This window comes from Indicator indicator, chromosome 7 (genome assembly GCF_027791375.1).
Source record: "Indicator indicator isolate 239-I01 chromosome 7, UM_Iind_1.1, whole genome shotgun sequence".
Lineage (NCBI taxonomy): Eukaryota > Metazoa > Chordata > Aves > Piciformes > Indicatoridae > Indicator > Indicator indicator.
This window is the reverse complement of record NC_072016.1, coordinates 40211651-40223461: the sequence shown is the minus strand read 5'-3', so window position 1 is coordinate 40223461 and position 11811 is coordinate 40211651. Positions and strand designations below refer to the sequence as shown.

At 45.2% G+C, this 11811-nt stretch overlaps 1 protein-coding gene across 1 annotated transcript; it reads left to right on the top strand.

Annotated features, from left to right (window-relative positions):
* Positions 1–1464: 1464 nt before the first annotated feature.
* TFAM (transcription factor A, mitochondrial) lies at positions 1465–10474 on the top strand. The gene is made up of 7 exons (XM_054382348.1): positions 1465–1532; positions 1706–1836; positions 4740–4810; positions 5955–6104; positions 7927–8022; positions 8459–8515; positions 9727–10474. Exons 1-7 carry the CDS (start codon positions 1465–1467, stop codon positions 9970–9972), a joined length of 819 nt encoding a protein of 272 aa, XP_054238323.1. The 3' UTR covers positions 9973–10474.
* The last annotated feature ends 1337 nt before the right edge of the window (positions 10475–11811 follow it).

The following is an 11811-nucleotide window of genomic DNA, read 5'->3' as shown; positions in this document are numbered from 1 at the left end:
CTTCATGCTTGCTGACTTCCAGACCCAAATGGCATTTGTTGGTGACAGATGGGCAAACGTCACATCTGTGCTACGGTTTTATCTGTGATGTGATTGATGAGTTTCAATACAAAAGCTCAGTGGAGAGTGGCTCTATTAATCTTTAAATATCCTTGTTCACTTTGAATTGTAAGTTGAATCAATGTGGGGTGTTTCGTTATTAAAATGAGTGCTTCATTATACTTGAACTAGGACAATGTAGCTAGGAAGGCAAAGCCATTGTTTATACTTAATGCTAAAATGGTGGTAGAAAACTCTTGACCATCAGAATGTGTTCCCAGAGCTTTTATTTTTTCTAGCTGGGTAGTAATATGTTTGTACTAGAAGTTATTTAAATGTTTGCAATATCTGTATTGAACTGTGTGAAATTGGAACTTTGACTTGCATCTCAGAATAATAATTTTCTTTCGGGTTACTGATTTGTATTAGGGATGGTTTGAAAACCTTGGTATTTGAAACATTTAAGAACTGTTAATTTTTCTGCTGTGTGCCATACATGCGAGAGTGATTTTCCATCAGAGTGCAAGAGCTGTAGGATCATCAGAAACCGAAGACCAGCAACAATGCTTCAACATTTAAATACCTTCCAAATTTTCTATCTTCTGAACCTGCTGGTTTGGATGCATGAAGCTTAAGTCTGATTCTTCCAGTCCTCCTCAGCAGTTCATCTTTTCTGCCTCTGTAAGGCTGCCCGAGATAAATACACCATTACTTAAGCCTTCAGTCTTTCAAGGTTACTCAGAGTTTGTTACTGCATTCTACATGAATGTAGGGGAGAAACAACAATTAAGTAAGGTTACTCCATCCTGTGTAGTTTACTCTCATGGAAAAAACGCTGGCATGGTTTCTTCAAGTTTTCCCTTTCATTCTTCGTCTCTGCTGCAGTGTCTCCCGTTCCACATATGCAGTCAGCACATATGCTCTGCAGAAGACACAGCCGCAGCCAGAAGCTTACTATGAAGAGGAAACGAGGGAAACCGGATTGTTAATTTTTGGCCACAGCTCGTCCACCTCTTGCTTAATTCCTTTCTGATCTCTGTGTTGTTGGTTTCTGCCTGCGGTCTCCTACAATAAACACGGACGAATACTGTTAAAGCAACTTGTGTCCCCTCTCTTGCAGGCGTCTGAAGCGGGTCTGTGGCCTGGAGGCAGATGATCGGTGTACGCTGAGGGAGGCCGGGCCGGGGCCTTCATCCCACAGAAACGGTCACGGCCCGGGCGGGCGGAGGCACAGCCCCGGGGTCACCTTGGCCGTGGCCTTTGCCGGGCGGAGGGGTAGGGTGAGGAGCGGAAGTCCCGCCTACACCGCGTCACGGTGGTGGGCAGCCAGTCGCCTCGCCCTGCAGCGGGGAGGGCGGGTATTGTCCCGGGGAGTTGCGCGGTGGTGGCAGGGGCCCTGCGCGCGCAGGCGTTGTAGGCGGAAGCATGGCGGCGGCGCTGGCGCTGCTGGGCCGAGCTGCGGCCTTGCTCAGCGGCGCGCAGCGGATCCTCAGGTGCGGGACGAGCGGGATGGGGGCTTCGCGGCGGAACAGGGGCGCTGGGGCTGCGGGGTGTCTCTTTTCCGTAGACTGGGGGGGTCGTCGCTGGCCTTCTCGGTGCCGGCGCCGGGCTTTCTGTGAAGCGTTGTGGGCGCTATGGCGGTAACGGGCCGTGCCGTTGTCTGCAGGGTTGGCGGCGGCTCAGCAGAGAAGTGCTTTTCCAGGGGAATCAGCTCGGAGGAGCGCCCGAAGCGGCCTCTTACCGCCTACTTTCGCTTCCTGAAAGAAAACCATTTAGCTTTTAAGCAGAAAAACCCAGGTATGAGTTGTGGGGGCTGCTGGGTGCGAGAGGGCAAACGGTGGCTTTGGTTGGTGTGCCTTGGCTTGGCTTGACTTTGCGAAACGCAAAGTCCTCAAGTGACAAGCAGTGAAGTGGCTGCCACCTTGGGTGCACATAGTGTTTTTCTTCCAGGATGTGGTGTTTAAGAAAAGTGTTTGGAACAAGATTTTGCTTCGAGAGGTTAAACATCATGAAGTACATTACCCTGATTTCAGGAGACCAAAACCATCTTGTTATTTGCATCCTAAATATTGGATTTGGTTGTGGGCCCCTCACTCTGAGAAGAACATTGAGGCGCTGCGGCAGATCCAGAGAAAGGCAATGAAGCTGATGAAAGGTTTGGAGAACAGGTCTGGTGAGGAGTAACAGAGGGAACTGGGGTTGTTTAGCCTGGAGAAAGGAGGCTGAGGAGAGAAGACCTGGCTCTCTACAATTCGCTGAAAGGAAGTTGGAGCCAGGTGGGAGACTGCTCTCTTACCCAAGAAACAAGTCATAGGACAAGAGGAAATGGCCTTAAGTTGAGTTAGGGGAGACATAGATTGGACATGAGGAACAATTTCTTCCCCAAAAGGGTTGTCAAGTCCTGAACCAGGCTGCCCTGGGCAGTGGTGGAGTCCCCATCCGTGGAGGGATTTCAGGGCTTGTGTAGATGTGGTGCTGAGGGCCGTGGTTTGGTGGTGACCTGGCAATGTTGGGTTAATGGTTGGGCTGAGTGATCTTTTGAGATCTATTACAACCAAAACGACACTATGATTCTACCCATAGTATGTCAAAGGTAAATGCAGTAGTATCATACTTGCTCTACATATATTAGCTTAGTCTTCTGCACTGAATAAGTCAAAGAAGTGAACATTTGTGCGTAGCTTTAAACACATTTGAAGAAAGAGCTCACCTGGCCAAGACATGTTAACAATTATGTGTTTTCCAGTTAATTTTACCTCTCTCTCTACCTGAAGTATAACTATTGTTATGTAACAAACTGTATATGATTTTATTTTGATTCCTAGTAATTTAAAAACTGCATGTACTGTGTTGTTCCAATATGTGTGAGTGAATCATAGAATCGTTTAGGTTGAAAAAGAACTTTTAAGGTCAAGTCCAAACATACATATATTTATAGGGAAATGACTTTCTGTGGATAAATTTAATTGATTATCAGGAAATTAAGTTACAGGCAGCGCAGTCATTCTTGTCAGAGATTAGGTGATTTTGAAAATACTATGGAATGCTAAAAGTTTGAGTATCTACAGTCATAGTGGTCAAGCCATAGGCTCAATTTAAGTAAGAAAAACCGTTTGGTAACCTGTCTTGGTTGGTAGTTGAGGAGTTCAACAGTCTGAAAGGCTGAGACACTGAACTTGTAGAGCTTATCTTATCTGTGTGCCACATCAGTATTTCCACATTTCCAAAATTTGAATCATCTGCAAACCAGTAATACTATGCCTCGTGTACATTGAGGATTTGGGTCTTTCTTGTTCCAATAAAGGTAATCACAGAATCACGGAAACATTCAGCTTGAAAAGGGCCCTCAGGATCACCTAGTCGAACCCAGAACCCTACTCTACAATGGTCCCTACACCATATCCCCAAGCACCACATGTAAACGACCTTTAAACACATCCAGGGTTGGTGACTCAACCGCCTCCCTGGGCAGCACATTCCAATGCCTGACCACTCCTGCTGTGAAAAAATTGTTCCTAATGTCCAGCCTGAATCTACCTTTGGCTTGAAGCCATTCCCTCTTGTTCTGTCACTAATTACTTGTGAGAAGAGACCAGCACCAACCGCTCCACAACGTCCTTTCAGGTAGCTGTAGAGAGCCATGAGGTCTCCCCTCACCCTTGTCTTTTTCGAACTAACCATCCCCAGCTCCTTCAGTTGCTCTTCATCAGATTTGTTCCCCAGGCCCTTCCCCAGCTTCCTTGCCCTCATGTGTACTTGCTCCAGAGTTGTTTCTTATATTGTTGTCAAAGTATCATCTCTTCAGAGGTTTTAACCTGGGTAGTTGGACTAAAAATGCCTCACCTGTCTGTATTTTACAGAGTTCTGGAAGTCAGGTTACTGATAAGAACTTAGTTCTGCTTTTCCACTGTTGAGTTGGCTGAACTTTGCATTTGAGGTGGGAGGAAGGAAGTTCTTTTCTTTTCATGTGAAGCAGAGAGAAAGTCTGGGAAGGCTTTTTCTAGAAAAAAAAAAGTGTATCCTTTTACCAACACCCTCCATTTTCGGGAGGGACTTTTTTCCCCTTCACAAATTCAGGTCTGTCTGGAAACCTCATCAGATGCCCTTAGTGCAAGGGCCAGAGTCGAAGCCAATCAGCTGAAACCCAAAGGAATTTTGGTTGTAATTTTGTTTATGGGAGAAGGAAATTACTTTCAGTTTTAATTCTGTTGAGTAATATTGTAAATAAAGGAGTTTACTACAGACCAAGCATATCTGCTATGTCAGGTGGATAAGGTCACATTATACTTGCTTTGAAGAATTTTCTTGTGAGGAAACTAAGAACTGGAAATTGTACTTTATTTTTTTTTTAGGCTTCCCTCTCCTCTCCAGTTTCCTCCAAGTTAAGACCCTCTTGTGTAGTAGAAAAAGTTCTATCTCAGAATAAAAAAAAGAAACTGTTGTGGAGTGGTAATTGCTGTCTGTCTTGAAATGGTGCTGAAGTTCATAATGGCCTGTTTGAAGCATGAGCAAGGACTATTTTTCCCTCAAGTATTACAGTTCCCTTTAGCTGCCACAGTAAGTTAGTTTTATGAAAGGAGGAATGTGTATTTGTGCAGGACAAAGATACTAGTGACAGCTTTCCTTGGGAAAAATGGAAGAAGCTTACTAAAAATCCAATTGTGATCTTTCTTGTCTTGCTTTCTCATTTTAATGTACAGAAATTAGCAGCTTGGAGCTGATGAAAAAAATAGCAGGTGCTTGGAGGGAGTTACCAGCATCACAGAAGCAGGTGAGTTTGTGTCTTTGCCTGGTGCACTTTGAACTCCATACAATCTTAGTGGTTGTTTACTTGGGCTGGTGTCCTCTGTGGTTTCTTTGAGTGCTGTTTGGTTTTTTAAACAACGTGCTTCCGTAGAAAGCCTGGTATATAAGTGTTGTAAAGCTCTTCTGCTCTCATATACATATATTAGGTGAAACCTCAGTTAATTTTGATGAAAGGAACGTCTGGTGATACTGTGGTGATTAGAGGGTAGCCAGAGACCTGACTTACAGGTAACTTCCTTTTAAGGGAGTTACCTTCTGAGGAAAGGCTGAGGGAGCTGGGGCTCCTTAGCTTGGAGAAGAGGAGGTTGAGGGGTGACCTCATTCATGTTTATAAAGATGTGAAGGGCAGTGTCAGAAGTACGCAGCCAGGTTCTTCTCAGTGATGCCCAATGATAGAACAAGGGGCAGTGGGTGCAAGCTGGAGCAGAGAAGGTTCCACGTGAACATAAGGAAAAGTTTTTTCACTGTGAGGGTGGCAGAGCACTGGACCAGGCTGCCCAGAGAGGTTGTGGAGTTTCCTTCTCTGGAGACATTCAAAACCTACCTGAAGGTGTTCCCTTGGGACTTGCCCTCGGTGATCCTGCTCTGGCAGAGGGGTTGGACTAGATAATCTTTTGAGGTCACTTCCAACCCCCAACATTCTGTGGTTCTGTGTGCTTCGTTTTAAGTTTCATCTAGTTTATTTGTCTGTAGGTCATGAAGTTTCTTTGAGAGTGTCAGTTTCAAGAGATACATAAATCATAGAGTCACAGAATGGCCTAGCTTGGAAGGGACCTTAGAAATCGTCTACTCCAACCCTCGTGCCATGGGCAGGGACTCCTCTCAACTGGACTTGGTTGCTCAAGGCCTCATCCACACTTCCTTGCCTTGAACGCTTCCAGGGAGGGGGCATCCACAATTCTGTGATTCTATGATCTTATCAAAATTAACTGAGATAATTCCTGGAGGAGCCCAGCTTTGGAATCTGACTTCTTTGAAATCCGTTTTGCTAATGGAATTGCTGCTTTGCTTGAAGAATCTTCTATTTCAGGATAGTCTTTGGTTGTCTTTATCAGTGCCTTAGCTTGTTGAAGCATCAGGTCTAAGGCTGGTGCTTGTTTCTCTTGCAGGTTTATGAGGAAGCACGAAAGTCAGACTGGCAAAGATACAAAGAGCTGCTGGATGCCTATAAAGCACAGCTAACTCCAGCCCAGGCTGCAGCTTTGAAAGAAGAAAGGAGAAAACGACTGGCAAAAAAAAGATCAGCCAGAGCAAAAAGAGTAAGTATTTTGAAGTTCCTTTTCTCTCAAGGAACCTCAAGTCTTATTTGTCTACTATGCCCATCAGAGTCAAAGCATGTTTAGAAATACAGAAGCAGCTCTCAGAATAAGAACTAACACACCACAAACTCAAAACACAAAAGCCACCTTGGATTAAAGTAATTGCTGGTGTCAGCAGTGGTTTTAATGGCTTTCCTGTGACTGAAGACCAGAACTGGAACATATTTTTGTGGTCACAGGTAGCTTCTCTATGCTTTTTTTCTTCCTATCCCTGAATCTGCCAGAGTGATAGGTAATAAAAGACTTACTTGCTTGGAAGAACACCCAGAAATGGCTTTTCACAAAGTATCTCTCACTTCAGTGGCCCATGAGGTAGTAACAGTGTGAAGTAATGTTTTTTTTCCTCCCTTTCTTTGGATTCTGCCACTTTATTGCCTGTGTGGCTGCTGACATGTTGAATTAAGGCTGCATAGAGGTGCATCCTGTCAGTGTCCTTTATCGATTTACACAGATTATCTTCCCTGTTCCCTTTTAGCTGGTTTATATATCCTGAGAGACAGAACCATCTGTAAAGGAACAATACTATACTTGGTCCAATGACAAAATCCAGTTGAAGGGGTTCTTACTGCTTGTTCCTGAAACTGCTGGTGTGACATTGCCCTTATTGACAAAACTGAAATTAATTTGGTTTAAGAGACACTGCATCCCCCTTACAGGAAGTTTTTAATCCAAAGGATTCTGCTGATCCTTTTTGGAGTGTGGCACCACAAGGAATACCTAATCCCTAAGGAGATGTTAATATGCAGTACCCAGTCTGTCTTAGGGCTGGAGAAAACAAGTGTAATCCCATCTGTAATTTGCTGCATTTTCCTTCTCTGACCATCATTCCTGTAAGCAAAGTGTTCTGAGAGCAGAAATCTAGTCCAGTGTCTCTGGAAATATGCTGCCTCTGTTGCACCTTCTCACCTCCCCCAAAGCTGGGTGGCTGCCCTGGTGTATTTCACACCAGAAAACCAAAGCCGTGTGAAGATCATAGAAATCCTGTCATTGTGACTTTCTTGTTGAGTGCAATTTGGTTTCTGGAGGACTTGGCTGAAGTAAGAATCAGTTTAAAATGTTGGTTTTGTTGTGTTTGTGAAAATTCCAGTTGTCGGGTTTTCTTAATTTAGTGCTAGTCTTGGCAAGTGCTGAGGGCACCTGGACATACACAGCCCAGTTTACAGGGAGCACCTGGACATAGAGAGTCCAATTTACAGAACAGAATACCTAAAAATGAGTTTTGTGTGAAGAGAAATGGTAAGACAGGGAGCTGCTGGAGAGAGTCCCATGGAGAGCCACAAGGATGATTATGGGACTTGAGCATCTCCCCTGTGAAGGGAGACTGAGAGACCTGGGGCTGTTTAGTCTGGAGAAGAGAAGGCTGAGAGGGGATCTGATCAATGTGTATAAATATCTGAGGGGTGGGTGTGAAGTGGAGGGGGGCAATGTCTTTTGGGTGGTGCACAGTAATAAGGCAAGAAACAATAGATACAAACGTGAACGTAGGACATTTCACTTCAACACGAGGAGAAACTTCTTTCCAGTGAGGGTGACAGAGCACTGGAACAGGCTGCCCAAAGAGGTTGTGGAGTCTCCTTCTCTGCAGACTTTCAAAACCCTCCTGGATGCATTCCTCTGCACACTACCCTAGGTGATCCTGCTTTGGCAGGGGTGTTGGACTCGATGATCTCTTCAGGTCCCTTCCAGCCTCTAATGTTCTGTAATTCTGTTTGGAAGAATGCATGCTTGGTAGATTGAGTAACTTTTCTTCTGGTTTTTAAAGGAATTGACTGTGCTTGGAAAACCTAAAAGACCTCGTAGTGGCTTCAACATATTTGTGTCAGAAAACTTTCAAGAAAGCCAGGGAATTACACCTGTGGTAAGTCTGGGTAGACTGTTCTTTAAAACAGCTCTGGTGTAGTCAGAAAATCTGTTCCAGATGCTGTCATTTCCAAAGAAGCTGCTCAAAGTTCGGTATCTAGATTTTGTCTTGGTTATATTTTCGTAGGATGTGGTGATCTGGCTGGACTGCTGGTGGCTTGTCCTATGTAAACAGCTCTTGGGGTATACAAACTTAAAGCATTTGTACTGTTTTTTGCACATCAGTGTTACAGACTTCATCTGTTCCTTCTGTAAGGAGAGAATTCTGCTTCTCTTTGCTGTGGTGCAGACACACGTTTGTTTTCCACATGGTTGTGGTGGGTTTGACGTTGGCTTATACTTGTCTTTCACTAGCATGGCACTCACCTGTAAACCCTCTGTGGTCAGGCTGCTGTTAATCAGTCCTAATGTACCATGTGTTCTGTATCCTGTAGGCAAAACTGAAGCAGCTATTTGACACCTGGCAGAAACTGTCCACTACTCAAAAGCAGGTATGTCCCAGGGTTTGGATGAGGCTCTGACCTAATCAGCAAATGACCAGCTTGAGTCAAAACTTAATAAATTCATAGAAATTCTTGAACTTGGTTGCTCAGAATGCAACACTGAGGAAAATACTCTGACGTGGGGTTTATGTGTCTTGAGAAAATGGTCATGACTTTAGTTCCAGCAGTGGCCATGCCTTTCACAGTGTTGATGAGATGTGGGTCAGTTGGATAGGATGGCAATTCTGTACATCTAGGGAGGAAAAAGGAATAAATGGCAACAATTAGAGGTTTTTTTCTAACAGTAAGTCATGTTTTTAATTGCCAGCATAGTATTTGCTGCTCATGTAAAGACTTTGGAGAGCAACAGATTGTGTGCACGTCATTTGTAGGTTTCATCTGTTAACTTTGGCTGTCTTTAGGGATAGTTTTCTCACTGTGCTGAAATATGAACCAGCATATGGGTAAATGAAATTTGGAGGGTCCCTATGCTGAAATCTAGCCTGACCCTCTGGATTCTCAAGTCTTGTGTACCTTACTGTCCTTCCTCCTGAGTGTCCTTCTCCAGGTTGTTTTGTACATGTACTTTTTCCCACCTGCACTTTAGAAAGTGAAGTAAGACTGCAGAAATACCTATTCCAGTTCCATACAAAGCAGCTCTCTCAACCTAGAACTCAAAAGATTTAGTTGTTAGTAGCAATATTGAAAGCAAGGGAGGGAGTTTTTACAAGGACTTGTCATGATAGGACGAGAGGGAATGGATTGAAGCTTGAGGGATTGGAGATTAGGAAGAAATTCTTTACAGTGAGGGTGGTGAGACTCTGGAACAGGTTGCCAAGGGAGGTTGTGGGTGATGCCTCCCTGGAGATGTTCATGGTCAGGCTGGACAGGGCCTTGAGCAACCTGATCTAGTGGGAGGTATTCCTGCCCATAGCAGGATGGTTGGAACTAGCTGATCTTTTAGGTCCCTTCGAACCCAAACCATACTTTATGAATAAACTGTTTATTCAGGAATGACCACCTGTAATGATATTTTAATGCTAAGGTTTTGCATTTCTATGGGATTTTGATGTTTTTTTATATTTTCTGCGGGTGCAAGTGAATGCTTGGGATCACAGGGCTTGTTCTAAGTCACCTTGGTGTCAGAGGAGAGGGTGTGACATGGCAGTTACCCTGATAAAAGACCCTTCCCCAACTGTTGGTACCTGATTTTCTTCCAGCCATACCTGCAGCTTGCTGAAGACGATAAGGTTCGGTATGCAAACGAAATGAAGTCATGGGAAGCAAAAATGGTGGAACTTGGACGTGAAGACCTGGTGCGTTCCAAAAGGCAAACCCAGAAACCCAAAACTGCAAAGAAAGCTGCTGAAACTTCAAAGAAAGCTGCTGAAACTGCAAAGAAAGCTCAAACAGCCAAAGCTTCCCCACGGGACAGCAAGGCCAAGTTAAAAAAATCAGAAGAATAAAATGGTTACATATTTTGTATTTGACGCCCTTTGGTTGTCATATCTTTCTCCTGCTGTGTTAATGCTGTGGTGAGCATTAGCACTGACAGGGCTCACTGGAGAAGTAGAGAAAGGTGATCAGGTAAGGGAGGATTTGATGTCGCTTGGAACTGACTGAAATAGTCACTGCAGGTGTAGCCTGAGCTGTTCCACAATAACCAGTTAATCAAGCTGTGAATACGTGATACTGACAGCAGCAGGGCCTTCCAATAACAGTAGATAATAGCCAGCTTTTATAAGGTATTTTTTTTACAGAAGCCAGAATATTCTATTATGTTACCACCTAAATTCTGTAAATAAGCTGAAATCTGAGGCACTGCTGTTGTGTTTTATTCCCTCCATGATATCAGTAGTGAAGTGTTCTGCATTTCAACAAAAGAAATGGAAAACACGACCTTTTATTTTATGCATCTTTTTGTACCCGTCAATCCGTGTATACCACTGACATTGCATTTCATTAAAGACTGAGTTTTGTATGAACATATCTTTATTGGACCTCCCTTCATTTTGTTTGGATACATGCAAACACTTTGGCAGTCTTCTTGTCACATATGGGGGCAGCCTGGAAGGAGAACAAAATGTGCAAACTGTCAGGACTTCAGATTCTGATGCAATAGAGGTATTTTGAAGAGGTGCTTGGGTTTTGTTTTTCTCCTGAGGTTTCTCATAGAGATTTTGAAGAATCTTGTTAGAAGGAAGCTCTTTCAGTAGTTGGTGGCTTTTATCCACCTTGAGTGACACACAAAAGCCAGCAAAACTGCTTGTTCTTACCCAGTGAGAAGTGGAAAGCCAAACAGGATTCCATTGCCTTTTTTGTTTTTAATCTACTGATGGTAACTGTATCTGAGTGCTCGTGGCTTTCTTCCTTTGCAGAATACGCTTTGTAGGCTTTTGCTCATGAGTAGGTGCCCAGCATATCCCTGAGAGGGAGCAATTGGGTGCTTTCAAAAGAGTGTGGACAGCAAGTTGAGGGAGGTTCTGTTGCCTGTCTGCCCTAGTGAAGCCACGTCTGGAGTGCTGGGTCCAGTTCTGGGCTCCCCAGTTCAAGAAAGACACAGAACTACTGGAGAAAGTCCTGTGTAAACTGCAAAGATGCTAAGGGGCCTGGAGCATCTCTGAGGAGGAAAGACTGAGAGCCTTGGGACTGTTGAGCATGGAAAAGAGCAGCCTGAGAGGGGAGCTGATCAATGCTCAGCAAGAGCTAAAGTGCAGGGGGCAAGAGGCTGGGGTCAGACTTTTCAGTGTTGCCCAGTGACAGGACAAGGGCTAATGGGCACAAACTGGAACTCAGGAGATTCTATATGAAGATGAGGAGAAACTTTTCCTCTGATGCTGTTGGAGCCTTGGAGCAGGCTGCCCAGCAAGGTTGTGGATTGTCATTCTCTGGAGAGATGCCGAAGCTACCTGGCCACTGTGATCCTGGGCAAGCTGCTGTGGGTGGCCCTGCTTTAGCAGGGGGCAGTTGGCCTGGTTCATCTCCGGAAGTCCCTTCTAATCCTCACCGTGCTGGGATTCTGGGACCTTGCTCCCCATGCCTGTGGGAGTGATGGTGAAAGCAGGCCGGGTACAGTCCTGCTGCGGGGTTGTTCCCAGTTCCCGGTCTGCTCAAATGACTCGTGCGGGAGAGGTGCCCTTCCCCCTCCCCCCGCCCCGCGAGCAGCTGCTGACGGCTAACCCCAGCAGCCTCCCCGCGAGCCCTCAACGCCCTCCCGCCACCTCCCCTCAGCTCCTACCCGTCCCGCGCACGCGCGGCCCCGCCCAGCCCTCGCGAGAGGCGGTGCGCGGCGGGAGGTGGTTGGC

Excerpts from the sequence above, each read along its gene's own strand:
- TFAM (XM_054382348.1), top strand. The coding sequence starts at position 1,465 with ATGGCGGCGGCGCTGGCGCTGCTGGGCCGAGCTGCGGCCTTGCTCAGC. Across the intron at positions 6,105-7,926 it reads GATCAGCCAGAGCAAAAAGA|GAATTGACTGTGCTTGGAAA; the intron begins GTAAGTATTTTG and ends TGGTTTTTAAAG. Across the intron at positions 8,023-8,458 it reads GCCAGGGAATTACACCTGTG|GCAAAACTGAAGCAGCTATT; the intron begins GTAAGTCTGGGT and ends TGTATCCTGTAG.